Source organism: Melospiza melodia, chromosome 1, assembly GCF_035770615.1.
Source record: "Melospiza melodia melodia isolate bMelMel2 chromosome 1, bMelMel2.pri, whole genome shotgun sequence".
Lineage (NCBI taxonomy): Eukaryota > Metazoa > Chordata > Aves > Passeriformes > Passerellidae > Melospiza > Melospiza melodia.
Window position 1 is genome coordinate 172,703,088 of NC_086194.1, and position 26,402 is coordinate 172,729,489.

At 49.9% G+C, this 26,402-nt stretch overlaps 4 protein-coding genes and 4 pseudogenes across 4 annotated transcripts; all 8 read right to left on the reverse strand.

The window, feature by feature from the left end:
- Positions 1-264: 264 nt before the first annotated feature.
- LOC134416628 (feather beta keratin-like) lies at positions 265-894 on the reverse strand (annotated as a pseudogene).
- A 2,474-nt stretch (positions 895-3,368) lies between these two features.
- Positions 3,369-3,996, reverse strand: LOC134416733 (feather beta keratin-like). Its single transcript, XM_063153483.1, has 2 exons — positions 3,872-3,996; positions 3,369-3,726 (listed from the first exon to the last, which is right to left on the reverse strand). The coding sequence occupies exons 1-2, from the start codon at positions 3,994-3,996 to the stop codon at positions 3,369-3,371; spliced, it is 483 nt and encodes a 160-aa protein (XP_063009553.1).
- A 2,464-nt stretch (positions 3,997-6,460) lies between these two features.
- Positions 6,461-7,010, reverse strand: LOC134430805 (feather beta keratin-like; annotated as a pseudogene).
- A 2,640-nt stretch (positions 7,011-9,650) lies between these two features.
- On the reverse strand, positions 9,651-10,281 carry LOC134430816 (feather beta keratin-like). Its single transcript, XM_063178694.1, has 2 exons — positions 10,161-10,281; positions 9,651-9,985 (listed from the first exon to the last, which is right to left on the reverse strand). Exons 1-2 carry the CDS (start codon positions 10,279-10,281, stop codon positions 9,651-9,653), a joined length of 456 nt encoding a protein of 151 aa, XP_063034764.1.
- Positions 10,282-13,871: 3,590 nt separating this feature from the next.
- LOC134430827 (feather beta keratin-like) lies at positions 13,872-14,424 on the reverse strand (annotated as a pseudogene).
- A 2,393-nt stretch (positions 14,425-16,817) lies between these two features.
- On the reverse strand, positions 16,818-17,470 carry LOC134430837 (feather beta keratin-like). The gene is made up of 2 exons (XM_063178712.1): positions 17,350-17,470; positions 16,818-17,155 (listed from the first exon to the last, which is right to left on the reverse strand). The coding sequence occupies exons 1-2, from the start codon at positions 17,468-17,470 to the stop codon at positions 16,818-16,820; spliced, it is 459 nt and encodes a 152-aa protein (XP_063034782.1).
- A 2,438-nt stretch (positions 17,471-19,908) lies between these two features.
- On the reverse strand, positions 19,909-20,717 carry LOC134430846 (feather beta keratin-like). Its single transcript, XM_063178724.1, has 2 exons — positions 20,597-20,717; positions 19,909-20,406 (listed from the first exon to the last, which is right to left on the reverse strand). The coding sequence occupies exons 1-2, from the start codon at positions 20,715-20,717 to the stop codon at positions 20,072-20,074; spliced, it is 456 nt and encodes a 151-aa protein (XP_063034794.1). The 3' UTR covers positions 19,909-20,071.
- A 2,429-nt stretch (positions 20,718-23,146) lies between these two features.
- On the reverse strand, positions 23,147-23,831 carry LOC134416840 (feather beta keratin-like; annotated as a pseudogene).
- Positions 23,832-26,402: the final 2,571 nt, after the last annotated feature.

Here is a 26,402-nt window from a genome sequence, read left to right on the forward strand (position 1 = left end):
TGCTCCCTTTCCATCCCACATAATGGTTGAGTGTTGGCATTGCACAGGGTGAGGATGTGAGACCATTGGAATTCAAAAAGAACAGGAAGCAACTAAGATTGTGATTCAAGAAAAATTTATTGAAGTGAAAGAATGCTGAGAAAGAAGAAATTGAGGAAACAGGTGTGAGGTACAAGTAGAGACGCCACCAGCTGAGGTGCTTTGGATGCAGGAGCTGTTGGCAGAGGGCAGAGCTGGTGGTGTCAGGAGTGGTGCTGAGGGCCCTTAGCAGATGGAGCCATAGCCCCTTCTGCCATAGCAGCCCAGGCCTCCCAGGCCGTAGCCAAGGCCAAAGCCAAATCCCCCAGAGATGGGCTGTCCCTGGGCATTGAGCTCAGTGCCCAGAGCAGCGGAGGAGGTGGATCCGACGGCGGTGTTCTGGGGGAAGGAGGTCATGATGGGTCCTGGCAGGGTGACCAGCACAGGGGAAGGGTTAATGATGACGCGGGAATCCTGGCATTGCAGGGCACAGGGCTCGTTGCAGCTGTTGGCCAGTGGGGTGGGTCCGCAGGGACTGCAGCGGCTGTAGCAGGCCATGGGTGTGGTGTGGAGGGTGCCTGGAAGAGAGAAGGGTGAGGCAGGAACATGGGGGAGCAAAGGGTAGTAAAGGACTGTGGAGGCTGCTGTGGAGTTCTGGGGAGTCGTGAAGGCTGCAGAGGCTGAGGGCTAATGTAGTGTCAGAGTGGGGCCAGGGGTGCAGGAGCAGGAGGGTCAGGGGATTGGGGCTCACCTGGTAGTCTGCAGCTGCAGGAGGAGAAGTCTTGAGGAGAAGTGTGTGAGGGAGAGAGGCTCTGGGCTGGCTTTTATGCTGGTTCTGGAGGGGCGGGACAGCCTTGTCCCATGGCCGTGGGGCATTTTGCAGGCCACAGTTCCTGGTTGATTCAGAGTGGTGAGTCCTGAGGTGGGGAGTGTTTTCTATCCCACAATTCTGCTGTGTCATGTCCTACTGTTGAGTCCATGTCCCTCTGACCTTGTTGGCAGCTTTAAATGCAGGTGTTAGTGAAGAAAGTCTGTTGATGAAGATGTTTTTTGTGGAGGGCTGTGGACTCGACCAGCGCTTTTGACAGTGGGGTGTCACTAATTAAGTCATCCCCTGGCCCTGGTTTACTGTGGTCTTTGAGTGTCTTGTGGAAAGGGTTCTCATTCCCCCACAGCCACATCAGGCTCATCTGGGTTTTGCAGCTCTTCGGGAGTTGAAGTGTGCCCCTTCCATCCCATTCTCTCGCTTCTTTCCTCATTGCCAACATTGTAAGCCTGTTTATATGCCAGGCCATTCCTGCTGGATATGGGAAAACAATCCCTGTGGTTTGGGGACTATTGTCCAGCCCTGTAATATCTTGTGTTTTATTCATTAGTAGCACTCATCTCACCTGGAGCCAGCTAGGTCATACTGTGGGGTCCCATTGCTGGGCTCTGAGTGACACCCAGAAAGGAAAACTGGAAAGGATAAGTAGATGATGTCTGTGGAGCACTTGAAGGACCTAAATACATTCCATTTTCACAAGAGAAGTGTGCACCTTTTTACTCTCTCAAGGTACCTGAATGCATATCATAACTTCAGTTTTACCTGGCCCAGCCTGACAAGTCATTTGCTGGAGACTGTTTTCCTTCCTGCACCTCAACAATTCCATGTCCTGCTCTTGTGACTGTATTTATGGGACCTTGGCAGCAGCTTTAAAGTGAGAGTTGGTGTTTGGGAGGATTAACTTGGAAGGCGTGTGTCAAAAAAACCAGAATAAACCATAAATGCCTATGAGAATTGGGATGTCATTAATGTGGTCTGCCAATGGGACAGGTGTGCTTTGGTTTGTGGTTGCATTTAAGTGAGGCATCCCATTCCTCTACAGCCCTGTCAGGCTGTGTGGGGCTTGGTGGATGTGCTAGACTTCAGGACCTGCCCCTTCAAGTGCATTTACTCCCTCCCACCCTGCCTGTGGATTTCCAGGGAGCTTTTTTGTGCAGACAAGGATGGGACAATTTTATCCCTACAAAGCATTTCCAAGTTCAGCTCATATAAGGTGATGAGAAGCTGTTAGAGTTGCTTATGGTGTGCAAAATCCCTTCTTAGTGACCTCTAAGTTACTTACAGAATGAAAAAATCATACTGTAGGTGATGAGGGAGCCATGACTGCTGTTTACCTTCACCTCTTAGCAATATCTTTGGCACTGTCTCCTACTGCATCATCCCAGACCATACAAGGTTGTACAGGTGGTGTGAAGGGTCAGTGATGTGGACTGCTCTATTTCTATAATATTGAAACAGCATGACCCGGAGCCTTGTGATCCAAAGACAAGCTGAAGTCAAACTTCAAATGAAGTAACTCCAGAGTCATTTCCGTGAGGCCAAGACTGATCAACATCCTCAAAAATGATTTCTGTCGATGTGAGTTGTTCTGGGCTCCCCAGGGAAGGAGGTCCACAGACTTAGTGAATCAAGGCCAGTTCAGGACTAAAAGAATATTTAAACGGCTGAAAGGATTTTTCACAGAGAACTTCCAGGAGCTGGGACTTCCTGGAGACAAGACTTGATGGAGGTTGTTACCAGTGTATGTAAATCCTGGATGGCAGGGAATGAAGCCAAGGGATTGCATCTCTTCTCAGTGTCATACATGTGAAGGAAAAGTCAGCAATGGCACAAGAGAAAACAGATGGAATTCCATGGGCCGAGCAGACAAGCCTTTCTTGGTGTGAGGATTGTCACAGAGTGGAAGAGGTGCAGGAGTTTATTTGTCCAGGGAGATGAAAACCTGAAGTGTCCATGGTTCTGGAAATCCTTCTCCTAGTAGCCTTCCTTGAGCAGAGAGGATGGAAACCCTTGCAGCAATTCCTGAGTTTCTCTGAGGGTGGATGATATTGTGGTTGTTTGTGTGGTTTGAGAGTTCTGATGGAAGGAGATCTTGTCAAGGGAATGCTGGCATGGAGAGACTCATCCAGCGCAATGAACAGGAGAGCATTGTTGTGTCAAAGCCTTTGGTATGGCAGGAGATCCGATTTTGTCATAGTGTGGAAAAACACCATTCAACCCTGCTTCCTGTAGCAGTCTTGGTTCTTGAAGTGGAGTTTTACTTATTTAGGAAGGTGTTGTGCCCCTTTGCCATCCACCCCATGGGTGAGGGTGTGAGAGCTTTGAAATGCAAATGAAGAGGAAACATGTGGGACTTTGATGCAGAAAAACTTTATTGAGGGAAAATAATTAAAAGACAGGAGAGAGAGCTTGAACGGATCCAGAGTGAGGTGCAAGTAGGGAGACCATCAGCTGAAGTGCTTTGATTGCAGGAGCTGTTGGCAGAGGGTAGAGCTGGTGGTGTCAGGGGTGGTGCTGAGGGCCCTTAGCAGATGTAGCCATAGCCCCTTCTGCCATAGCAGCCCAGGCCTCCCAGGCCGTAGCCAAGGCCAAAGCCAAATCCCCCAGAGATGGGCTGTCCCTGCACATTGAGCTCAGTGCCCACGGCAGCCGAGGAGGTGGATCCGACGGCGGTGTTCTGGGGGAAGGAGGTCATGATGGGTCCTGGCAGGGTGACCATCACAGGGGAAGGGTTGATGATGACGCGGGAATCCTGGCATTGCAGGGCACAGGGCTCGTTGCAGCTGTTGGCCAGCGGGGTGGGTCTGCAGGGACTGCAGCGGTTGTAGCAGGCCATGGGTGTGGTGTGGAGGGTGCCTGGAAGAGAGGAGGGTGAGGCCGGGCTGGGGCATGGGGGAGCAAGGGGCAGCGATGGAGTGTGGAAGCTGTTGTGGAGCTGTGGGCAGCATGAGGGCGGCTGGGACTGGGTGTGTGGGAAGACAGGGGCCAGGGGTGCAGGAGCAGGAGGGTCAGGGGATTGAGGCTCACCTGGTTATAGGCAGGAGCAGGAGGAGAAGGCTTGAGGAGGAGTGTGTGAGGGAGAGAGGCTCTGGGCTTGCTTTTATGCTGGTTCTGGAGGGGCGGGACAGCCTTGCCCCATGCCCTCGGGGCATTTTTGTATGCCTGGTGAGTGCTGAGGTGGGGAGTATTTTGCTCCCCACAAGTCTGCATTGTCGTATCCTGCTCTTGAGGACTTGACCTTGGCAGTGTCTTTTAAATGAAGGTATTAGACCAAAGGCTGTGGTTGACATTGTTTCTCTGGGAGGGCTGAAGATGTGACCAAAGCTTTGGAGAGATGGGTTGTCATCATTGTGGCAATGGTGTCCTGTGGTTTTGTGGGTGTGTGGTGAAGAGGGACCTCATTCTGCCACAGCCGCATCAGGCTGGTTTGGGCTTTGCAGCTCTTCTGGGGGTGACAGGTGACAGCTCCCCTTCATCACATTTTCTGTCTCCCGACCATATTGCAAAATTTCTAAACACCCCTATAGTTCAGGACTTTCCCACTAAGGATGGGAAGCAATTCCTCTTATTCAGACATGCTTCCCATACAACCCAGGGTCTTGTGCTGGTCCATCCATAGCTGGTGAAGGATAAGGGGAAGAACTTGTTTGAGGGGTAACTGATGTAGCTATACACATTCACTTTTCAGAAAAAGTGGGTTGACCTTGCTACTCTCTAGAGGTACCTGAATTGAAGTCATAATATCAATTTTTTCTGACACAGCCTTGCAGGTCATCATGTGGGGAATGTTTTCCTGCACACAATTGTGCAGTGTCATGTCCTTCTCTTGAGGAAGTGTCCATCTGACCTTGGTGTCAGCTTTAAAGTGAGAGTTGGTATTTGGGAGGATTTGTTTGGAAGATGTGTGTCAGAAAAGCCCAAATGTACAACAGAAGCCTAAGAAAAATATGGGTGTCATCAGTGAGGTCATTCTGTAGCATTCGTGTTGTTTAATTTTTGGGTGTGCTGTGAAGAGGGTCCCCATTCCACTGCAGCCATGTCAGGCTGGTGTGGCCTTTGTACTGTGCTATGCATGAGGATCTACTCCTGCCATAACAGTCATTCCTCCTTTATAGTGTGAGTATTTGAAACCAAAGACTGGTGTTGATGGTGTGAGTCAAAGGGAACTGAAGACATGACCGAGATTTGGAGAGGTGGGGTGTCATCAGTTAGGTCATCCCATGGAACTCCAAACTATCCTAGATCAGTCAGTCTCGTCTGGGCTTTGCATCTGTGCCAGGTGTGAGCACCTGGACTCTTCCATTCCATGTGGGCAGTTGGAGAGTTTTCCCTTCAGTGCACTTTCAGATGTTGGTGTGACTGAGGCCCCACTTGGCCGTTCCACTGGTAAGAAGGACCTTGAGACTAAGGTTTTAAGGGAACTGCCCAAGGTTCAAACAAGAGAAATGTGAAGTTCTGCATGTGGACAAGAATTGCACTGGGCCCTGGATAATGTTGTGGGCTCAGAGTCTGAAAAGTGGCTTTTGTGGGCAGGACCGTGTTGTGCTGACAGAGAACAGAGTGAGCCGCAGGTCGCAGTGGGGAATTACTTCAATCCGCGTCACTTGTGTCCAAGACAGATTTCAGAAATTTTTTAACCTGAAGTCTTGACGGGTAGCCCTTTCCCTCTTTAGAGCACTGAATCAGATCAGATGTGGAGTGATAGAGACACTTCTGGCCTCAACAGGGGAAGAAGCACAAGTGGGTAGTGGACAAAGACCTGTTGAGGGCCACCAGATACTTAAAGTGCCAGGTGGATCTTTGCTAGAGGAGAGGCTGTGAGAGCTGGGACTCTGAGGAGACAAGGCTGGGCAGGGATGTGTCACCAGTGTGTGGGAGCCCAGCTGTTCTCAGCACTGCACACATGGAGGGAAAGAGGGCACTTGCACAAGTGAAAATAGATGGAATTACATGGGCAAAGGAAGCAAGAATTTTTCAGTGTGTGTGGATGGTCCCAGATGTAAGAGGCAATGAGATCCTTCTTCTTGGAATTCCAAAACTGAACTGGCCAGAATTCTGGAAATCCTGCTCCTGTTGGGCCTCATTGGGCAAGGGGGATGAATCATTTTCACTCAGCAGTTCCTGCCCTAATACAAGATGTTATTCCTCTTTTCACGGACTAGACTCAAGAGTGCTTCTGAAAATTTTCCAAGTGTATACTGGCTTAGAGTGATTTTGTCAGAGCAGTGCCCAAGAGAGAATTGTTTTGTCCAAGCCTTTGGTAGATGAGGTGATGGCCTTGTGTCATGTTCTGGAAGGTCAACTACACTCCCTTGTTGTCCATGTCAGTGTAGGATATTCTGGTGGGGACATATTTGCTAAGAAATGTTCTTTGCTCTCTTTCAATCCCACATAATGGATGAGTGGTGACATTGCACAGGGTGAGGGTGTGAGACCATTGGAATTTAGATAGAAGATGAAACAACTCAGGTTGTGATGCAGGAAAAATTTATTGAATTGAAAGAATGCAGAGAAAGAAGAAGCTGAAGGATTCAGGTGTGAGGTACCAGTAGAGAAACCATCAGGTGAGGCACTTTGCTTGCAGGAGCTGTTGGCAAAGGCCAGAGCTGAGGGCCCTTAGCAGATGGAGCCATAGCCCCTTGTGCCATAGCAGCCCAGGCCTCCCAGGCCGTAGCCAAGGCCAAAGCCAAATCCGCCAGAGATGGGCTGTCCCTGGGCATTGAGCTCAGTGCCCAGAGCAGCGGAGGAGGTGGATCCGACGGCGGTGTTCTGGGGGAAGGAGGTCATGATGGGTCCTGGCAGGGTGACCATCACAGGGGAAGGGTTGATGATGACGCGGGAATCCTGGCATTGCAGGGCACAGGGCTCGTTGCAGCTGTTGGCCAGCGGGCTGGGTCCGCAGGGACTGCAGAGGCTGTAGCAGGCCATGGGTGTGGTGTGGAGGGTGCCTGGAAGAGAGAGAGGGATGAGGCAGGGTAGAGGCGTGGGGGAGTAAGGAGAGAAGTGTGCAGGAGCAGGAGGTTTGCGGGCTTGAGGCTCACCTTGTTGTCGACAGGAGCAGAAGGAGATGGCTTGTGGAGAAGTGTGTGAGGGAGAGAGACTCTGGGCTGGCTTTTATGCTGGTTCTGGAGGGGCGGGACAACCTTGTCCCATGGCCGTGGGGCATTTTGCAGGCCACATTTCCTGGTTGTCTCAGAGTGGTGAGTGCTGATGTGGGGAGTGTTTTCCACCCCACAACTCTGCTGTGTCATGTTCTACTTTTGAGTCCATGTCCATCTGGCCTTGGCGGCAGCTTTAAATACAGGTATTACAGACCAAAGTCTGTTGATGAAATGTTTCTTGTAGAGGGCTGTAGATGTGATCAGAGCTTTGGACAGTGGGGTGTCAACAGTGAAGTCATCCCCTGGTCCGGGTGCGCTGTGGTTTGTGGGTTTCTTGTGGGGAGGGTGCACATTCCCTCACAGCCATGTCAAGCTCATCTTGGCTTTGCCGTTCTTCTGGGGATAATGCGTGTCCCCTTCCATCCCATTCTCTCCCTCCCTGCCCCATCGCTGACATTCTAAACCTGTCTCTATGCCAGGCCTTTCCTGCTGGATATGGGCGAACAATCCCTGTGACACTTCCCTTGCTGTCTAATGTCTTGTGTTGGTTCATCTGTAGCGCTCATCTGAACTGGGCCCCGCACGTTCACACTGTGGGGTCCCATTGCTGGGCTCTGAGTCAAACCTGGAAAGGAAAAGTGGTACAAGGTAAGTAGACTTGAGGAGCAGTTGGAGGAAAGGTGGATATTTATTTTTCAAAGGACAAATGTTGTCATTATTCTACTCTAGTGGTACTTGTACAGAAATTGTTACATTGTTTTTGTCTGGCATGGACTTCTTAGTGTTCATGTGGGGAATGTTTTCCTTTTCCCAATCCTTCAGTGTCATGTCCTGCTCTTGAGGCCATTTCCATCTGACCTTGTTGTTAGCTTTTGGGGTACTTGTATGGCTATTTGGGATGGTCTGCTTGGAAGATGTGTGTCAGAGGAACAAAAATATACAAGAAATGCCCAAGGAATACTATGGGTGTCATATCTGAGGTCATTTTAAGGCACTTCTGTGCTTTTATTTGTGGGTGTGTTATGAAGAGGAGCCCCATTCCACCGCAGCTATGTCAGGCTGGTTTGGGCTTTGCCGCTGAGCTGTGCATGAGGAGCTGCCCCTTCCATCACGGCCATTCCTCCTTTAAAATGTGAGCATTTGAAACCAAAGTCTGGTGTTGATGGCGAATTCCAAAGGGTACTGAAGACATGGCCAAGGTTTTGAGAACTGGGCTGTCATCAGTGTAGTCATCCAATGGAACTCAGGGGTTTGGATTTGTGGGTGTGTTGTGAAGAGGGGCCCCAAACTATCGCAGGTCACTCAGGCTGATCTGGGCTTTGCATCTGTGCCACGTTTGAGTGGCTGGATTCTTCTATTCCTTCTCGACAGTGGGAGAGTTGCCCCTTCAGCGAGCTGGCAGGTGTTGGATTGTCTGAGGCACTTCTTGGCTATTCCACCATTCAGAAGGACCTCAAGACTAAGGGTTAATAAAAACTCCTAAATTTCAAGCAAGAGAAATGAGAAGTTGTGCATCTGGACAGGAATTGCAATTGTCTCTGTATAATGCTGTGGACAGAGAGTCTGAAATGTGGTTTTTGTGAGCCAGACCTTGTGGTGCTGCTGGAGAAGACGGACCAGAAAATTGCAGTGGGGAATTACTTAGGTGGGGCATCACCTGTGTCCAAGACAGATTTCTGAAATTGCTGCTTTGCTGCCATGAAATTGTAGAAGGTGGCGCTTCCTCTTTTTAGAGCACTGGTGAGATCCTGTGTGAGGTAGTGTGGACAGTTCTGGCCTTGACAGGTGAAGAAGCACAAGGGGGTAGTGGACAAAGACAAGTTGAAGGTCACCAGATAATTAAGGGCCTGGTGGATCCTTGCTAGATGAGAGGCTGAGAGAGCTGGGACTCTGAGGAGACAGGACTGGGCAGGGAGGGGTCACTAGTGTATGGGAACCCAGCTGTTCACAGCAGAGCAGAAAAGAGAAAGGGGGCACGTGCACCAGTGAAAATCAATGGAATTCCATTGACATGCAAAGTAGGTATTTTTCAATGTGTGCGGATGGTCTCAGAGTGTAAGAGACAATCTGGTCCCTTTTCTTGGAGGTCCAAAACTGAACTGGCCATAATCCCAGAAATCCTGCCTGTGATGGGCCTGCTTAAGCAAGGGGGATGGAAGCATTTGCACTGTGGAGTTCCTGCCCAAGTGTGTGATGTTATTCCTGTGTTCATGAGGAGGACTCAAGACTGCTACTGGGAGGAGAATTTTTCAGGTGTATGCTGGCTTAGAGTGACATTGTCAGAGCAGTGCCCAGGTGATAATTATTACTGTGTCAAAGCCTTTGGTAGATGAGGTGATGGCCTTGTGTCATGTTCTGGAAGGTCTCCCTTCTCCCCAGTTTCCCATGTCAGTGTTGGTTGTTCCTGGTGGGGATGCGTTTGCTAAGAAAGGTACGTTGGGCCCTTTCCATCAAACATAATGGTTGAGTGCTGGCATTGCACAGGATGAGGATGTCAGACCTTTGGAATACAAAAATAGCAGAAAGCAACTCACATTGTGGTGCAAGAAAACTTTATTGAAGAGAAAGAATGATGGGAAAGAAGAAGCTGAAGGGATCAGGAGTGAGATAGAAGTAGAAAGACCATCAGCTGAGGTGCTTTACTTGCAGGAGGTGCTGTTGGCAGAGGGCAGAGCTGGTGGTGTCAGGGGTGGTGCTGAGGGCCCTTAGCAGATGGAGCCATAGCCCCTTCTGCCATAGCAGCCCAGGCCTCCCAGGCCGTAGCCAAGGCCAAAGCCAAATCCGCCAGAGATGGGCTGTCCCTGGGCATTGAGCTCAGTGCCCAGAGCAGCGGAGGAGGTGGATCCGACGGCGGTGTTCTGGGGGAAGGAGGTCATGATGGGTCCTGGCAGGGTGACCAGCACAGGGGAAGGGTTGATGATGACGTGGGAATCCTGGCATTGCAGGGCACAGGGCTCGTTGCAGCTGTTGGCCAGCGGGGTGGGTCCACAGGGACTGCAGCGGTTGTAGCAGGCCATGGGTGTGGTGTGGAGGGTGCCTGGAAGAGAGAGTGTGAGGTAGGGCAGGGGTGTTGGGGTTTGAATTGTGATGGAGTGTGGAGGCTGTTGTCAGGCTGTGAGGAGGGTTGAGGGCTGCTGAGGCTGGTGCTGACCGTGCTGGAAGAGAGGGGCCAGAGGTGCAGGTGCAGGAGGGTCACGGACTTGAGGCTCACCTGGTTGTTGGCAGGAGTAGGAGCAGAAGGCTTGAGGAGAAGTGTGTGAGGGAGAGAAGCTCTGGGCCAGCTTTTATGCTGGTTCTGGAGGGGCGGGACAGCTTTGTCCCATGGCCTTGGGGCATTTTGCAGACCACAGATCCTGGTTGTCTCAGAGTGGTGAGTCCTGAGGTGGGGAGTGTTTTCCATCCCACAATTCTGCTGTGTCATGTGCTACTTTTGAGTCCGTGCTCATCGGACCTTGTCAGCAGCTTTAAATGCAGGTATTTTTGAAGAAAGTCTGTTGATGAAGATGTTTTTTGTGGAGAGCTGTGGACATGACCAGAGCTTTGGACAGTGGGGGTCAACAGTGAAGTCACCCAATGTCCTATGGGTGCTTTGGTTTGTGTGTGTCTTGTGGCGAGGCTCCTCATTCCTCCACAGCCATGTCAGGCTCATCTGGGCTTTGCCGTTCTTCTGGGGATGATGCAAGTCCCCTTTGATCTCGTTCTCTCCCTCCGTGTCCCATTGCCAACATTATAAACCTTTGTAAATGTCAGTCATCTCCTGCTGGATATGGGAGAGCAATCCCTTTGATGCCGCCCCTGCTGTCCAATGTCTTCTTGTGTTGGTTCAACCATAGCGCTCATCTCCACTGGTCTCAGCAAGGTCACACTGTGGAGTTCCGTTGCTAGGTGCTGAGAAAAACATAGAAAGAAAAATGCGTGAAACATGATAGGAAGACATGAGGAGCAGTTGAAGGAACTGTGGGCGTTTATTTTTAAAAAAAAATTGGTTGACCTTATTCCACTCTAGAGGTACTTGAAAGGAGATTTTAACATCGGTTTTCTGTGTCATAGATTTTGACGTGTTGTGAATTGGGGAATGTTTTTCTTTCATAATCCTTCAGTGTCATGTCTTGCTCTTGAGGCTGTTTCCATCTGAACTTGGTGTCTGCTTTTAAGTGAGAGTTGGTATTTGGGAGGATTTGCTTGGAATATGTGTGTCAGAGAAACCCAAATATACAACAAAAACCCCAGGAATCATATGAGTGTCATCAGTGAGGTCATTCTGTGGTACCCGTATGGGTTTTTTTGTGGGTGTGTTGTGAAGAGGGGCCCCATTCCACTGCAGTCATGTTCAGGCTGGTTTGGGCTTTGCAACTGAGCTGTGCATGAGGAGCTGCCCCTTCCATCACGTTCATTCCTCCTCTAAAGTGAGAGTGTTTGAGACCTAAGTCTGCTGTTGATGGTGTGTGTCAAAGGAGACTGAAGATGTGAACAAGATTTGCAGAGTTGGGGTGTCATCAGTGAGGTCATCCAATGTAACTCATGGTTTTGGGTTTTTGTGTGTGTTGTGAAGAGGGGCCCCAAATTATCCCAGGTCAGTCCGACTGGTCTGGGTTTTGTATCTGTGCCATGTGCGAGCACCTGTAATCTTCTCTTCCATGTGGGCAGTTGTTGAGTTGAGTTGCCTCCTCAGTGAGCTGGCAGATTGTGGAGTGTCTGAGTCCCCATTTCGCTGTTCCACCAGAGAGGTCAGCAGAGTGAGGGTTAATGGAGTCTCCCAAAGGTCAAGAAATGGAAATGAGAAGTTCTCCATCTGGATTGGAATTGCCCTTGTCCCTGGAGAATGCTGTGGGATCACAGTACTGGAAGTGTCTATTGTGAGCAAGAGCCTGTGGTTCTGGTGAAGAACAAAGACACCAGAAGGGTACAGTGGCACATTACTTCAATCAATGTCACCTGTGTTCAAGACAGATTTCAAAATTTGTTGCCACGAAGTCAGGAGAGGTGGCCCTTCCTCTCTTGATAGCACTGGTCAAATCCTGTTTGGAGACGTGGACAATTCTGGCCTCCACAGGTGCAGAAGTACAAGGGGGTAGTGGATGAAGACCAGTTGAAGGCCACTGGATAATGAAGGGCTGGAGAATCTTTGTTAGAGGAAAGACTGAGGTAGCTGGGACTGTCAGGAGATGAGGCTGGGATAGCAAGCAGTTGGAGGACCTGGGTACATTGAATTTCCAGAATAATAGTGTTGACCTTTTCACTCTCTCAAGGTACACGAATGAAAACCATGACATCAGTTCTACCAAGTCCAGGCTGGCGAGTCAGAAGCTGGTGACTTCTTTACTTTCTGCAACTCTACAATTCTGTCCTGCTCTTTTGAGCATGTCCATCTGATCTTGGCAGAAACTTTAAAGTGAGAGTTGGTATTTAAGACGATTTCCTTGGAAGGTGCATGTCAGAGAAACCAAAATAAACCATGAAATCCTATGAAAATTGGATGTCATCAATGTGGTAAACCAATGGGACAGGTGTGCTTTGGTTTGTGACTGCATTTGAGAGAGAGATCCCATTCCTTTACAGCCCTGCCATGCTGGTTGGGACTTTGTGGCTGTGTCAGGCGTTAGGTCCTGCCCCTTCCATGTCATTTACTCCCTCCCACCTTGCCCATGGATTTCCAGGGACCTTGTTCCTGCAGACAAGGATGGGACCATTTTATCCCTACAAAGCATTTCCTAGTGCAGTACATACAGGGTGATGTAGAGCAGTTAGAGTTGAATTGTCTTAGTGACCTCTGTGTTATCTACAGAAAGAAAGAATCTTACTGCGGGTGATGAGGGAGCCATGGCTGGTGTCTATCTCCACCTCTTTGCAATGTCTTTGGCACTGTCTCCTACTTCATCACCCCAGTCTATGCAAGGATGTACAGGTGGTGTAAAGGGTCAGTGAGGTGGTCTGCTCTATTTATACAACATTTTAACAAGATGACCTTGAGCCTGGTGATCCAAAGTCAAGCTGGAGTCAAATTTCAAATGAAGTAACTCTAGAGTCAGATCCATGAGGCCAACACTGTTCAACATCCTCAAAAATGTTGTGGGTCAGTTATGAGCTCCCCAGGGGAGGAGGCACACAGACTTAGTGAAACAAGACCAGTACAGGGCTATCAAGATATTGAATGGGTGGAGGATTTCTCACAAGGGACTGAGAGAGCTGAGACTTTCAGGAAACCAGGCTGGATGTGAGGTTCTTACAAGTCAGGAAGGGCACAAGTGAAAAGAGATGGAATTCCATGGGCAGAGCAGTCAAGCCTTCCTTAGTGTGACGTTGGTCACAGAGTGGAAGAGTGCAGGAGTTTATTTTTCCAGGGAGATGAGACCCTGAAGTGTCCATGGTTCTGGAAATCCTTCTCTGCCTAGCCTTTGTTCAGCAGAGAGGATGGAAGCCCTTGCAGCACCTCCTTTGTTTGCCTGGGAGCTGAGTGTTTGTGTGGTTTTAGATTTCTGATGGGAGGACATATTTTCAAGATTTCTCTGGCATGTAGAGACTTTGCCAGAGCAATGAGCGGGAGAGCGTTTTTGTGTCAAAGCCTTTGGTATGGCAGGAGATGTGATTTTGTCATAATCTGGAAGGTCACCATTAAACCCTGCTTCCTGTGGCAGTCTTAGTTATTACAGGTAGGGTTCTACTTGTTTAGGAAGGTGTTGTGCCCCTTTGCCTTCCACCCAAAGAGTGAGGGTTTGAGAACTTTCAAATTCAAAAAGAGGAGGAGACATGTGAGGCTTTGATGAAAGAAAAATTTATTGCTGCAAAAAAATTAAAAGACAAAGAAAAGAACTTGAAGGGATCCGGAGTGAAGTAGAAGCAGAGAGATCATCAGCTGAGGTGCTTTGGTTGCAGGAGCTGTTGGCAGAGGCCAGAGCTGGAGGTGTCAGGGGTGGTGCTGAGGGCCCTTAGCAGATGGAGCCATAGCCCCTTCTGCCATAGCAGCCCAGGCCTCCCAGGCCATAGCCAAGGCCAAAGCCACCAAAGCCCCCAGAGATGGGCTGTCCCTGGGCATTGAGCTCAGTGCCCAGAGCAGCGGAGGAGGTGGATCCGACGGCGGTGTTCTGGGGGAAGGAGGTCATGATGGGTCCTGGCAGGGTGACCAGCACAGGGGAAGGGTTGATGATGACGCGGGAATCCTGGCATTGCAGGGCACAGGGCTCGTTGCAGCTGTTGGCCAGCGGGGTGGGTCCGCAGGGACTGCAGCGGTTGTAGCAGGCCATGGGTGTGGTGTGGAGGGTGCCTGGAAGAGAGAGAGGGATGAGGCAGGGTAGAGATGCAAGGGAGCAAGGAGAGAATTGTGCAGGAGCAGGAGGCTTGCTGGCTTGAGGCTCACCTTGTTGTCGGCAGGTGCAGGAGGAGAAGGTGTGAGGAGAAGTGTGTGAGGACGAGAGGCTCTGGGCTGGCTTTTATGCTGGTTCTGGAGGGGCGGGACAGCCTTGTCCCATGGCCGTGGGGCATTTTGCAGGCCACAGTTCCTGGTTGATTCAGAGTGGTGAGTCCTGAGGTGGGGAGTGTTTTCCACCCCACAACTCTGCTGTGTTATGTTCTACTTTTGAGTCCGCGTCCATCTGACCTTGTTGGCAGCTTTAAATGCGGGTATTAGTGAAGAAAGTCTGTTGATGGTGATGTTTTTTGTGGAGGGCTGTGGACGTGACCAGAGCATTTGACAGTGGGGTGTCACTAATTAAGTCATGCCCTGGCCCTGGTTTGCTGTGGTTTTTGAGTGTCTTGTAGAAAAGATTCTCTTTCCCCCACAGCCACGTCAGACTCATCTGGGCTTTGCAGCTCTTTGGGAGATGAAGGGTGCCCCTTCCATCCCGTTCTCTCGCTTCTTTCCTCATTGCCAACATTGTAAACCTGTTTATATGCCAGGCCATTCCTGCTGGATATGGGAAAACAATCCCTGTGGTTTGGGGACTATTGTCCAGCCCTGTAATATCTTGTGTTTTATTCATTGGTAGCACTCATCTCACCTGGAGCCAGCTAGGTCATACGGTCATACTGTGTGGTCCCATTGCTGGGCTCTGAGTGACACCTAGAAAGGAAAACTGGAAAAGGATAAGACGACGATGTCTGTGGAGCACTTGAAAGACCTAAATACATTCAATTTTCATAAGAGAAGTGTTGACCTTTTTACTCTCTCAAGGTACCTGAATGCACACCATAACTTCAGTTTTACCGGGCCCAGCCTGACAAGTCCTGTGCTGGAGCCTTTTTTCCTTCCTGCAACTCTACAAGTCCATGTCCTGCTCTTGTGACTGTGTTTATGGGACCTTGGCAGCAGCTTTAAAGTGAGAGTTGGTGTTTGGGAGGATTAACTTGGAAGGCGTGTGTCAAAAAATACAGAATGAACCACAAATGCCTATGAAAATTGGGATGTCATTAAGGTGATCAACCAATGGGACAAGTGTGCTTTGGTTTGTGGTTGCATTTAAGTGAGGCATCCCATTCCTCTACAGCCCAGTCATGCTGTGCTGGGCCTTGGTGGCTGTGCTAGACTTTAGGACCTGCCCCTTCAAGCGCATTTGCTCCCTCCCACCCTGCCTGTGGATTTCCAGGGAGCTTTTTTGTGCAGACAAGAATGGGACAATTTTATCCCTACAAAGCATTTCCACGTTCAGCTTGTATAAGGTGATGAGATGCAGTTAGAGTTGCTTAAATCCTGTCTTAGTGACCTCTAAGTTACTTACAGAATGAAAAAATCTTACTGTGGATGATGAGGGAGCCATGGCTGGTGTTTACCTTCACCTCTTAGCAATATCTTTGGCACTGTCTCCTACTGCATCATCCGAGACCATGCAAGGATGTACAGGTGGTGTGAAGGGTCAGTGATGTGGACTGCTCTATTTCTATAATATTGAAACAACAAGACCTGGAGCCTTGTGATCCAATGTCAAGCTGGAGTCAAACTTCAAATGAAGTAGCTCGAGAGTTGTATCCATGAGGCCGACACTGTTCAACATCCTCAAAAATGATGTGAGTCAGTGTGAGCAGGTCTGGGGTCCCGAGGGGAGGAGGCCCACAGACTTAGTGATCCAAGGCCAGTTCAGGGCTACCAAGATATTTAAGGGGTTGGAGGATTTGTCAGTGAGGACTGAGAGAGCTGGGACTTCCAGGAGACACGCCTCAATATGGGGCTGTTACAAGTCGGCAAGGGCACAAGTGAAAACAGACAGAATTACCTGGGCAGAGCAGACAAGTTGTTCTTGGTGTGAGGTTGCTCATAGAGCGGAAGAGATCCAGGAGTTTCCCTTCCCAGAGAGATGAAAACCTGAGGTGTCCATGGTTCTGGAAGTCCTTCTCTGGGTAGCCTTCCTTGAGCAGAGAGAATGGAAGCCCTTGCAGCGCTTCCTGAGTTTCTCTGAGAGTGGATGTTATTGTGATTGTTTGTGTGCTTTGAGAGTTGTGATGGGAGGAGATCTTGTCAAGGGAATGCTGGCACGGAAAGTCTTTCCCAGATCAATGAACAGGAGAGCATTGTTGTGTCAAAACCTTTTGTATGGCAGGCGATGTGATTTTGTCATGTTCTGGAATGTGACCCTTCAACCCTTCTTCCTGTGCCAGTTCAGGTTGTTACTGTTGGGATTCTACTTGTTTAGGAAGGTGTTGTGCCCCTTTGCCATCCAGCCCATGGGTGAGGGTGTGAGAGGTGTGAAATTCATAAAAGAAGAGGCGTGAGGCTTTGATGCAGGAAAACTTTATTGAGGCAAAAGATTAAAAAGACAAGGGAGAGAACTTAAACAGATCCGGAATGAGGTACAAGTAGGGCAAATATGAGCCAAGGTGCTTTGGTTGCCAGAGCTGTTGCCAGAGGCCAGAGCTGGTGGTGTCAGGGGTGGTGCTGAGGGCCCTTAGCAGATGGAGCCATAGCCCCTTCTGCCATAGCAGCCCAGGCCTCCCAGGCCGTAGCCAAGGCCAAAGCCACCAAATCCGCCAGAGATGGGCTGTCCCTGGGCATTGAGCTCAGTGCCCAGAGCAGCGGAGGAGGTGGATCCGACGGCGGTGTTCTGGGGGAAGGAGGTCATGATGGGTCCTGGCAGGGTGACCAGCACAGGGGAAGGGTTGATGATGACGCGGGAATCCTGGCATTGCAGGGCACAGGGCTCGTTGCAGCTGTTGGCCAGCGGGGTGGGTCCGCAGGGACTGCAGCGGTTGTAGCAGGCCATGGGTGTGGTGTGGAGGGTGCCTGGAAGAGAGAGGGTTGAGGCAGGGGAGGGGCATGGGGGAGCAAGAGGTGTGAATTGTTAGAAGGGCAAGAGAGTGTGGAAGGTGTTTTGGGGCTGTGGGGAGGCGTGAGGGCTGCAGAGAGTGAGGCACAGTGTGCTGGAAGAGAGGGTCCAGGGGTGCAGGAGCAGGAGGGTTAGGGGTTTGAGGCTCACCTGGTAGTTTGAAGGTGCAGGCGGAGAAGGTGTGAGGAGAAGTGTGTGAGGGAGAGAGGCTCTGGGCTTGCTTTTATGCTGGTCCTGGAGGGGCGGGACAGCTTTGTCCCATGGCCTTGGGGCATTTTGCAGGCCACATTTCCTGGTTGATTCAGAGTGATGAGTCCTGAGGTGGGGAGTGTTTTCCATCCCACAGTTCTGCTGTGTCATGTTTTTCTTTTGAGTCCATGTCCCTCTGACCTTGTTGTCAGCTTTAAATGCAGGTATTAGTGAAGAAAGTCTGTTGATGAAGATGTTTTTTATGGAGGGCTGTGGACGTGACCAGATCTTTGGACAGTGGGGTGTCAACAGTGATGTCACCCAATGTCCCTGGTGTGCTGTCGTTTTTGGGTGTCTTGTTGAGAGCATCCTCATTCCTCCACAGCTACATCAGGCTCATCTGGGCTTTGCAGCTCTTCTGGGGATGATGGGTGTCCCCTTCCATCCCATTCTCTCCCTCCCTGTTCCATTGCCAACATTCTCAACCTGTCTATATGCCAGTCCTTTCCTGCTGGATATGGGAGACCAATCCCTGTGACACTGCCCCTCCTGTCCAATGTCTTCTTGTGTTTGTTCATCCTGTAGCTCTCGTCTGAAGTGGGCCCAGCAAGTTCACACTGTGGGGTCCCGTTATGGCGCTCTGAGTGAAACATAGAAAGGAAATCTTGTGAAAGATAAGAAGAAGGCCTGAGGAGCCCTTGAAGGAATCGCAGACATTCAGTTTTCAGAAAAAGAAGATTGACTTTGTGACTCTCTGGAGGTACCTGAATGGAAATTTTGACATCAGTTTTGTGTGGCATAGACTTGCGTGTGGTGACGTAGGGAATGTTTTCCTTCTCAAAATCCTTCAGTGTCATGCCATGCTCTTGAGGCTGTGTCCCTCTGAACTTGGTAACAGCTTTTAAGTGAGAGTTGGTATTTGGGAGGATTTGCTTGGGAGACGTCTCAGAGAAACCAAAATAGACAACAAAAAGCCAAGGAATTATATGGGCGTCATCAGTGAGGTAATTTTATGGCACTTCTGTGCTTTAGTTTATGTCTGTGTTGTGAATATGGGCCCCATTCCACTGCAGCCATGTCAGGCTGGTCTGGCCTTTGCACCTGTGCAGTGCATGAGGAGCTGCCCCTTCCATCACAGTCATTCCTCCTTTAAAATGTGAGTATTTGAAACCAAAGGCTGTTGTTGATGGTTTGTGTCCAAAAGGGTTGAAGACGTGACCAAAGTTTGCAGAGGTGGAATGTCATCAGTGAGATGAGCCTGTAGAACTCATGATTTGGGTTTTTGTGTGTGTTGTAAAGAGGGGCCCCAAACTATCCCAAGTGTATCAGGCTGGTCTGGGTTTTGCATCTGTGCCAGGTGTGAGTGCCTGGACTTTTCATTTCATGACAGCAGTGGGAGAGTTGCCCCTCCAGCAAACTGGCAGATATTGGTGTGTCTGAGGCCACACTTGGCTGTTCCATCAGTCAGAAGGACCTCAAGACTAAGGGTTAATAAAATCCCCCCTAGTTCAAGCAAAAGAAATGACAAGTTGTGCATCTGGGCAGGAATTGCACTTCACTCTGTATAATGGTTTGGACAGAGAGTCTGTAAAGTGGCTTTTGTGAGCAGGACCCTGTGGTGCTGGTGGAGAACAGAGACCAGAAAGTTGCAGTGGGGAATTACTTCAGTGGGACATCAACTGTGTCCAAGACAGATTTCTGAAATTGTTGCTATGAAATCGTGAGAGCTGGCCCTGCCTCTTTTTAGACTACCGGTGAGATCCTGTGAGGAGAGGTGTGGAAATTTCTGGCCTCCACAGGAGAAGAAGCACAAGTGGGCAATGAATGAAGAGAGGCTTAGAGCCAGCAGATATTGCAAGGGCTGGAGAGACTGCGAGAGCTGGGACTCTGAGGAGACAAGGCTGGGCAGGGGGTGTCACCAGTGAGTGGGAGCCCAGCTGTTCTCAGCACTGCACACATGATTAGAGAGGGGTCATGTGTAGAACAGAAAATAAAGTGAATACCATAGGCAAAGTAGGGAAGATATTTTCAGTGTGTGTGGATGGTCCCAGAGTGTAAGAGAGACCTCTTCTTGGAAGTCCAAAAGTGAATTGGCCATAATCCTGGAAATCCTGCTCCTCCTGGGCCTATTTCAGCAAGGGGGATTGGAGCAAGTGCTCTCCAGATTTTCTGGCCAAGTGGATGCTCTTGTTATTCTGTTCACTGGGAGGACTCAGAGTGTGGCTAGGAAGAGAATTTTTCAAGTGTATGTTGGATTAGAGTGACTTTGACAGAGCAGTACCCGGGAGAGAATTGCTTTGTCCAAGCGTTTGGTAGATGAGGTGATGGCCTTGTGTCATGTTCTGGAAGGTCTCTCCCTGTCCCCTGTTTCCCATGTCACTGTTGATTGTTACTGGTTGAGGACATATTTGCTAAGAAATGTTCTTTGCTCCCTTTCCATCCAACATAATGGTTGAGTGCTGGCATTGCACAGGTTGAGGGTGTGAGACCATTGGAATTGAAAAAGAAGAGGAAGCAACTCAGGTTGTGATGCAAGAAAAATTTATTGAAGGGAAAGAATGCTTAGAAAGAAGCTGAGGAGTCAGGTGTGAGGTGCAAGTAGAGAGACCATCAGCCAAGGTGCTTTGATTGCAGGAGCTGTTGGCAGAGGGCAGAGCTGGTGGTGTCAGGGGTGGTGCTGAGGGCCCTTAGCAGATGGAGCCATAGCCCCTTCTGCCATAGCAGCCCAGGCCTCCCAGGCCGTAGCCAAGGCCAAAGCCAAATCCGCCAGAGATGGGCTGTCCCTGGGCATTGAGCTCAGTGCCCAGAGCAGCGGAGGAGGTGGATCCGACGGCGGTGTTCTGGGGGAAGGAGGTCATGATGGGTCCTGGCAGGGTGACCAGCACAGGGGAAGGGTTGATGATGACGCGGGAATCCTGGCATTGCAGGGCACAGGGCTCGTTGCAGCTGTTGGCCAGCGGGGTGGGTCCGCAGGGACGGCAGAGGCTGTTGCAGGCCATGGGTGTGGTGTGGAGGGTGCCTGGAAGAGAAGGGATAAAGTTAGACCAGGTTTGGGGGTGTGAGGGGCAGTGATGCAGGAGGGTGATGGAGTGCCGAGGCTGTTGTGTGGCTGTGGGGAGGTGTGAGGGCTGCTGAGGCTGGGGCTGAGCGTGCTGGAAAGAGGGTATTGTGGGTCCAGGATCAGGAGGGTCAACGGTTTGAGTCTCACCTGGTAGTCTGCAGGTGCAGGAGGAGAAGGTTTCGGGTGAAGTGTGTGAGTGAGAGACGCTCTGGGCCAGCTTTTATGCTGGTTCTGGAGGGGCGGGACAGCCTTGTCCCATGGCCTTGGGGCATTTTGCAGGCAGCAGCACTTTGCTGACCCAGCCTGGTGAGTCTTGAGGTGAGGAATGTTTCCCTTCCCACATATCTGCAATTCCATGTCCAGTTCTTGAGTCCGTGTCCATCTCATCTTGGCGCGACTACTTAAATGTGAGTAATAAAGGCAAAAGTTTGGTGATGATGTTGTTTTTCAGGGAGGGCTAAAAACATGACCAAAGCTTTTGACAGTGAGGTGTCATCCATGAAGTTGCTCAACAATGCTGGAGTGCTGTTGTTTCTGGCTGTCTTGTGAAGACAGGCCGCATTCCTTCCCATCTCTGTTAGGATGGTCTTGGATTTGCTTGTGTACTCAGGGTGATAGATCTGGACCTTTCATCCTGTTCTCTCCCTCCCTACTTTGGTCCATGTCTGCAGGCCTGTCTCCTTGCCTTACCTTTTTTCTTGGACATGGCAAAGTGCTCCCTGTGATTTAGGGATGCCTCCCATGCTCCCCAAAGCTCTCATCTTACCTAGCCCAGGAAGGTCTCATTGTGGGGTTACAGAGATGGGCTCTTACACAAGAGTAGGGAAAATGGTGAAGGATAAGAACAAGACAAATGAGGAGCAGGTGAGGGAACTGGGGATGTTCAATTTTCAGAAAAAGGTTGATCTTGGTGTCCTCTGGAGTAATCTGGATAGAAATAATTTGACATTAGTCTTGTCTTTCTTTTATCCAAACATAGGAGAAGAGGGAGTGGAGTCAAGTTGCCCCAGGGGAGGTTGAGTTTGGCATTATGAAAAATTCCTTCACAAGAAGAAGTTTCAAGACCTGTTCATGACTGCCCAGGACAGTGGTGTAGTCACCTTTGCTGGAGGAATTGAGAAGCCATGGAGATTTGGACATCATGGATGTTCCATGGTGGCCTTAGAAGTGATGTCGGAATGGTTGCACTTGATGACATTTTATATTTATGTGTTCTAGGCATGAAATATTTCTGAGATTGGTAGCATTCACAGATTTGGTTTACATTTGGACTGAATGTTAAGTGGCCTTTCCAGCTGAAATGGATTCCATGGGTTTTGGGGGCAGCTGTGCAAGGGAGGAGAGGGTAGATGGGAGTAGATACAGGTGAGGTGTGAGCCAGGCCTTTGGGGTTCTGAGTTGTGGCTAGTGCTGATGGATAAGACCAGTTCTCTTGGAGGATTTTTCTTCAGATAATAGTGCTTGGCTGAGCTGTGTGTCTGCCCTGTGCCAGAGACTCAACCTGGGCATGAGGAGAGAGCTGTGGCTGCTGTTGGACACAACCCTTTTGTGATGCTCTGGAAGCACCTTCCCATTCTACACTCCCAGATAATCTAAATACGGCCAGGTTGCCTCAGAAAGCAGTGTGTGGCGTGGGAGTGGCTGAGAGGCTGGTCCCAGAGGCTGGGGATCAGTGGCATGAAGTCCAGATGGAGTCAAGTCTCAAGGGAAGAATGTTAAGAGTTGTATCCATTGAGGCCGACCCTGCTCAAGATCCTCAACAATGACGAGGGCAGTGGGATGGTGAAAGAAGACGAGTGGAGGACCAGCAAGATCCTGAAAGGGCTGGGGAAGATTTCCTAGAGGAGAGCTGAGAGAGCTGGGATTCCCAGGAGACAAGGATGGACGGGGGTGTCATGAGTGTGTGTAAATATCTGATGGCAGGGAATGAGATCCAGGGTGCACAGCTGTTCTCACCAGTGAAGGAGAAGAGGGAAGGGCACAAATGAAAATGGATGCAATTCTATGGGCAAAGAAGGAAACAATGTTTCATTGTGAGAGCGCTCAGAAAGTGGAAGAGGGGATGGGGTCTGTCCTGGGAGATCCAGAACTGCTCTGTCCATTGTGCTGGAAATCAGTCTCTTGCTGACTCTGCTTGTTCAGTGGAGTGGAAGCAGTTGCACTCTAGAGTTTGTGCCCAAGTGAATGATGTTATTTCTTTTTTTTTTTTTTTTTTTTTTTTTTTTTTTTTTTTGTGGTGAGGCTTCAAGAGTCTTTCTGGGAAGAGATTTTGTCAAGTGCGTGCTAGCATGGAGTGACTTCCAGTTTTATGCCCTGGAGAGGGTTGGGTCAAATGCTTTTGTGTATCAGGGAGTGGGCTTGTGTCATGTTTTAGGAGGCGTCCCCTCCAGTCCCTGCTTCCCGTAACAGTCTTGGTGGCTCTTTGTGGTGCGGTATTTGCTAGGAAAGGTTTTCTTCCCCTTTTCCATCCACTCCAATGGTGCATGAGGATGTGAGGGCTTTGGAATTTAAAAAGAAGCAGAGTTGTCTCAGCTTTGATTGCAAGAGAACTTTATTGAGGCAAAAGATTGGAAAGACAAAAGAAACAAGTGGAAGCAATCATGTGAGCTAGAAGTAGGACAACCATCAGCTGAAGGGCTTTGCCCTCAGGAGCAGTCACCAGAGACCAAATTTCCCATGTCAGGGTAGGTGCTGAGGGCCCTTAGCAGATGTTGCCATAGCCCCTTCTGCCATAGCAGCCCAGGCCTCCCAGGCCGTAGCCAAGGCCAAAGCCAAATCCGCCAGAGATGGGCTGTCCCTGCACACTGAGCTCAGTGCCCAGAGCAGCAGAGGAGGTGGATCCGACGGCGGTGTTCTGGGGGAAGGAGGTCATGATGGGTCCTGGCAGGGTGACCAGCACAGGGGAAGGGTCGATGATGACACGGGAATCCTGGCATTGCAGGGCACAGGGCTCGTTGCAGCTGTTGGCCAGCGGGGTGGGTCCGCAGGGACTGCAGCGGTTGTAGCAGGCCATGGGTGTGGTGTGGAGGGTGCCTGGAAGAGAGAGGATGAGGCAAAACAGGGCTGTGTGGGTGCAAGGGGCAGAATGTCAGAAGAGTGAGGGAGTGTGGAGGCTGTAGTGGGGCTGTGGAGCGGTAGAAGGGCTGCTGGGGCTGGAACTGAGCAGGCTGGCAGAGAGGGTCCAGGGGTGCAGGAGCAGGAGGATGAGGGCTTTGAGGCTCACCTGGTTGTCAGCACCAGAGCAGAAGGTGTCAAGAGAAGTGCGTGAGGGAGAGAGGCACTGGGCTGCTTTTATGCTGGTCCTGGAGGGGCAGGACAGCGTTGTCCCCAGACCCTGGGGCATTTTGTGGGCTGCAGCTCTTGCCTGTCACAGCATGGTGAGTCATGGTATGGGATGTGGTTTCCTTCCCACAACTCTACAGTGTCATGTCCTACTCTTGAAACCATGTTCATATGACCTTGGTGACAGCTTTAAATTGTGGGTTGTTATTTGGGAGCATTGGCATGGAAGTTGTGTGTCAGAGAAACCAAACTATACATCAAACCCCTATGAAAAATATGAGTGTCATCAGTGAGGTCATTTTGTGGCAGTTGTGTGGTTTAGTTTGTGGGTGTACTGAGAAGAGGGGCTCCATTTTCTGTCAGGCTTGTGTGGCCTTTGCAGCCCAACTGTGCATGATGGGGCTGCCCCTTCCATTGTGGTCATTCCTCCTTTAAAGTGTGAGTATTTGGAACCAGAGGCTGATGTTGATGGCATTTGTCAAAGGGGACTGAAGAGATGAGTAATTCTTTGAAGAGCTGGGGCGTCATGCGTGAAATCAACCTGTGGAAGTCCTGATTTTGGGTTTGTGTGTGTGTTGTGAAGAGGGGTCCAAACTCTCAGAGGTTGGTCGGTCTGGTCTGGGCTTTGCCTCTGTTTTGCTGTGTGCACCTGGACTCTTCCATTGCATTCACTCCTTCCTCTCCTTGCCCCCATCTCTCCAAGCCTATCTATATGCCTGGCTTCTCATGTGGGTGATCAGAAAGTGATTTCTGTGATTTAAGGAGGCCTCCCATGCTCATTGGACTTTTGTGTTGGCTCATCCATAGTGCTCATCTTACCTGGGCCCAGGAAGTTCCCACTGTGGGGTCACAGAGCGGGGATCTTACACATGGAAAGGAAAACTAGTGAAGGATATGGAGAACAAGACACACGAGGAGAAGGCGCAGGAACTGGGGATGTTCAGTTGGAGGGGTTGGCTCAGAGGTTGTTAATCAGTGGCTCAAAGTCCAGATGGAGTAAAATGTCAAGGGAAGGAGATCAAGTGTTGTATCCATGCGTCCAACCCTGTCCAACCTCCACAAGAAAGATGTGGGCAGTGGATGGCTGTTGCCCCCTCAGCAAGTTGGCAGCTGAATGGAGTGGCTGATGCACCACTTGGTTGTGTCACCAGTCAGAGGAAACTGGAGACTGAGGGTTAAAGGCATCTCCTGAAGTTCAGGAGGGGAAAATGTTAAGTTCTGCATCTGGACAGGAATGGCAATGGACCCCAGGTCATGCTGGGGGTTGATTGGGTGGGCAGGAGCTCTGCAGAGTAGGATCCTGTGGTCCTGGAGGAGAACAAAGTTACCAGAAAGTCTCAATCAAGCCTCACTTTAAAAGTTGTCACCAGTGTTTAAGATAGGTTTCAGAAAATGGTTCGAAGAAGTCCATAGGATCAGTGAAGCAAGTCCAGTTCAGGGCCAGAATACTTCTAAAGGGACTGGAGGATCTTTCATGGAGGAGAGGCTGAGAAAGCTGAGATTCCCAGAAAACAAGGATGGATGGGGTTGTTATCAGTGTGTGCAATTTCTACTGGCATGGAAAGAAGTGAGGGATCCTGGCTGTTCTCAGCAGTGCCCATGTCCAGAACAGCGGCACAAGGGCAAAAGGGAAATGAGATGGAATTCTTTGGGCAGAGAAAGAATTTTTCAAACTGAGGGTCGTCACAGTGGGGAAGAGGTGGTGGAGTCTCTGCTGGGTGATCCAAATCTGCACTGTCCATGCTGCTAGGAATCCTCCTCTTGCTGACTCTGCTTGAGATGGGGAATTGAAGCACTTACACTCCAGAGTTTGTGCCTAAGTGGATGTGAAAAGGTTTGAGATTCCTACTTGGAAGAGACTTTGTCAAGTGTGTGCTGGCCTGGAGAGACTTAAGCAGAGTCAGTGATGAACTGGGGAACATTGATGTGTCAAAGCCTTTGGTGTAGAAAGTGATGGCTTTGGGTCCTGTTTTGGAAGGTCTTCCATCAACCAATTTTCTCATTCATGTCTTGTTGTTCCTCGTAGGGATATATTTCCTAACAAATGTGTTGTGCCATGTTCCATCTAGTCCCATGGCCCATTCATTTCTGGCACTTGGCGCTGTGCTGGGTAAGTCTTGGGGTCTCTAGCTGGTCACAGTCACCCCGAGAAACATTAAAAAGTCTCTTTTAGCAGCCCGGCACTCAAAGGAGTCAGAGCTCTTTAGTTCTCCGTCTTAAGGTTATTTATTGTATCTTATCTATAAAATATTTTCTCCTATCCAGCTGAGGTCCACTCAGCAAGACAGTGCAAGGCACTCTGCCTCCCGCGGGGTGGTGTTATCCTTTTATACTAAAAACTACGTGTACAATATTTACAATTACTTTCTAATACCTATCATCCATGTTAGACAGTGAGCTTCTACTCTAAACCAATCTACTAGTGCCAACATCACAGCAGAAAATGGAGGCCAAGAAGAAGAAGGAGAAAGGCTGGACACACCCCGATTCTTCCATCTTGCCTCCTGAACCCCCATTCTAAAAATCCCAAAAATCTATTTTTCGTCTCTATGATAAATTCACTATTCTTCTACTTAAAATTTTGTGGCTTGCAATTCTTCATACAGGGTTGGTAATTGTTTTTTCCAAGGGCTAAATCAAAGACACAGGGGTCTTGGGCTCTGTGCCAAGGTCTC

Coding starts and splice junctions, on each gene's coding strand:
- LOC134430846 (XM_063178724.1), bottom strand. CDS start 20,717: ATGCCCCAAGGCCATGGGACAAGGCTGTCCCGCCCCTCCAGAACCAGC. Junction 20,407..20,596: donor CCTCCTGCACCTGCAGACTA/CCAGGTGAGACT, acceptor TCCCTTCTCTTC/CAGGCACCCTCCACACCACA.
- LOC134416733 (XM_063153483.1), bottom strand. CDS start 3,996: ATGCCCCGAGGGCATGGGGCAAGGCTGTCCCGCCCCTCCAGAACCAGC. Junction 3,727..3,871: donor CTGCTCCTGCCTATAACCAG/GTGAGCCTCAAT, acceptor CCCATGCCCCAG/CCCGGCCTCACCCTCCTCTC.
- LOC134430816 (XM_063178694.1), bottom strand. CDS start 10,281: ATGCCCCAAGGCCATGGGACAAAGCTGTCCCGCCCCTCCAGAACCAGC. Junction 9,986..10,160: donor GCTCCTACTCCTGCCAACAA/CCAGGTGAGCCT, acceptor CACTCTCTCTTC/CAGGCACCCTCCACACCACA.
- LOC134430837 (XM_063178712.1), bottom strand. CDS start 17,470: ATGCCCCAAGGCCATGGGACAAAGCTGTCCCGCCCCTCCAGGACCAGC. Junction 17,156..17,349: donor CCGCCTGCACCTTCAAACTA/CCAGGTGAGCCT, acceptor CCCTCTCTCTTC/CAGGCACCCTCCACACCACA.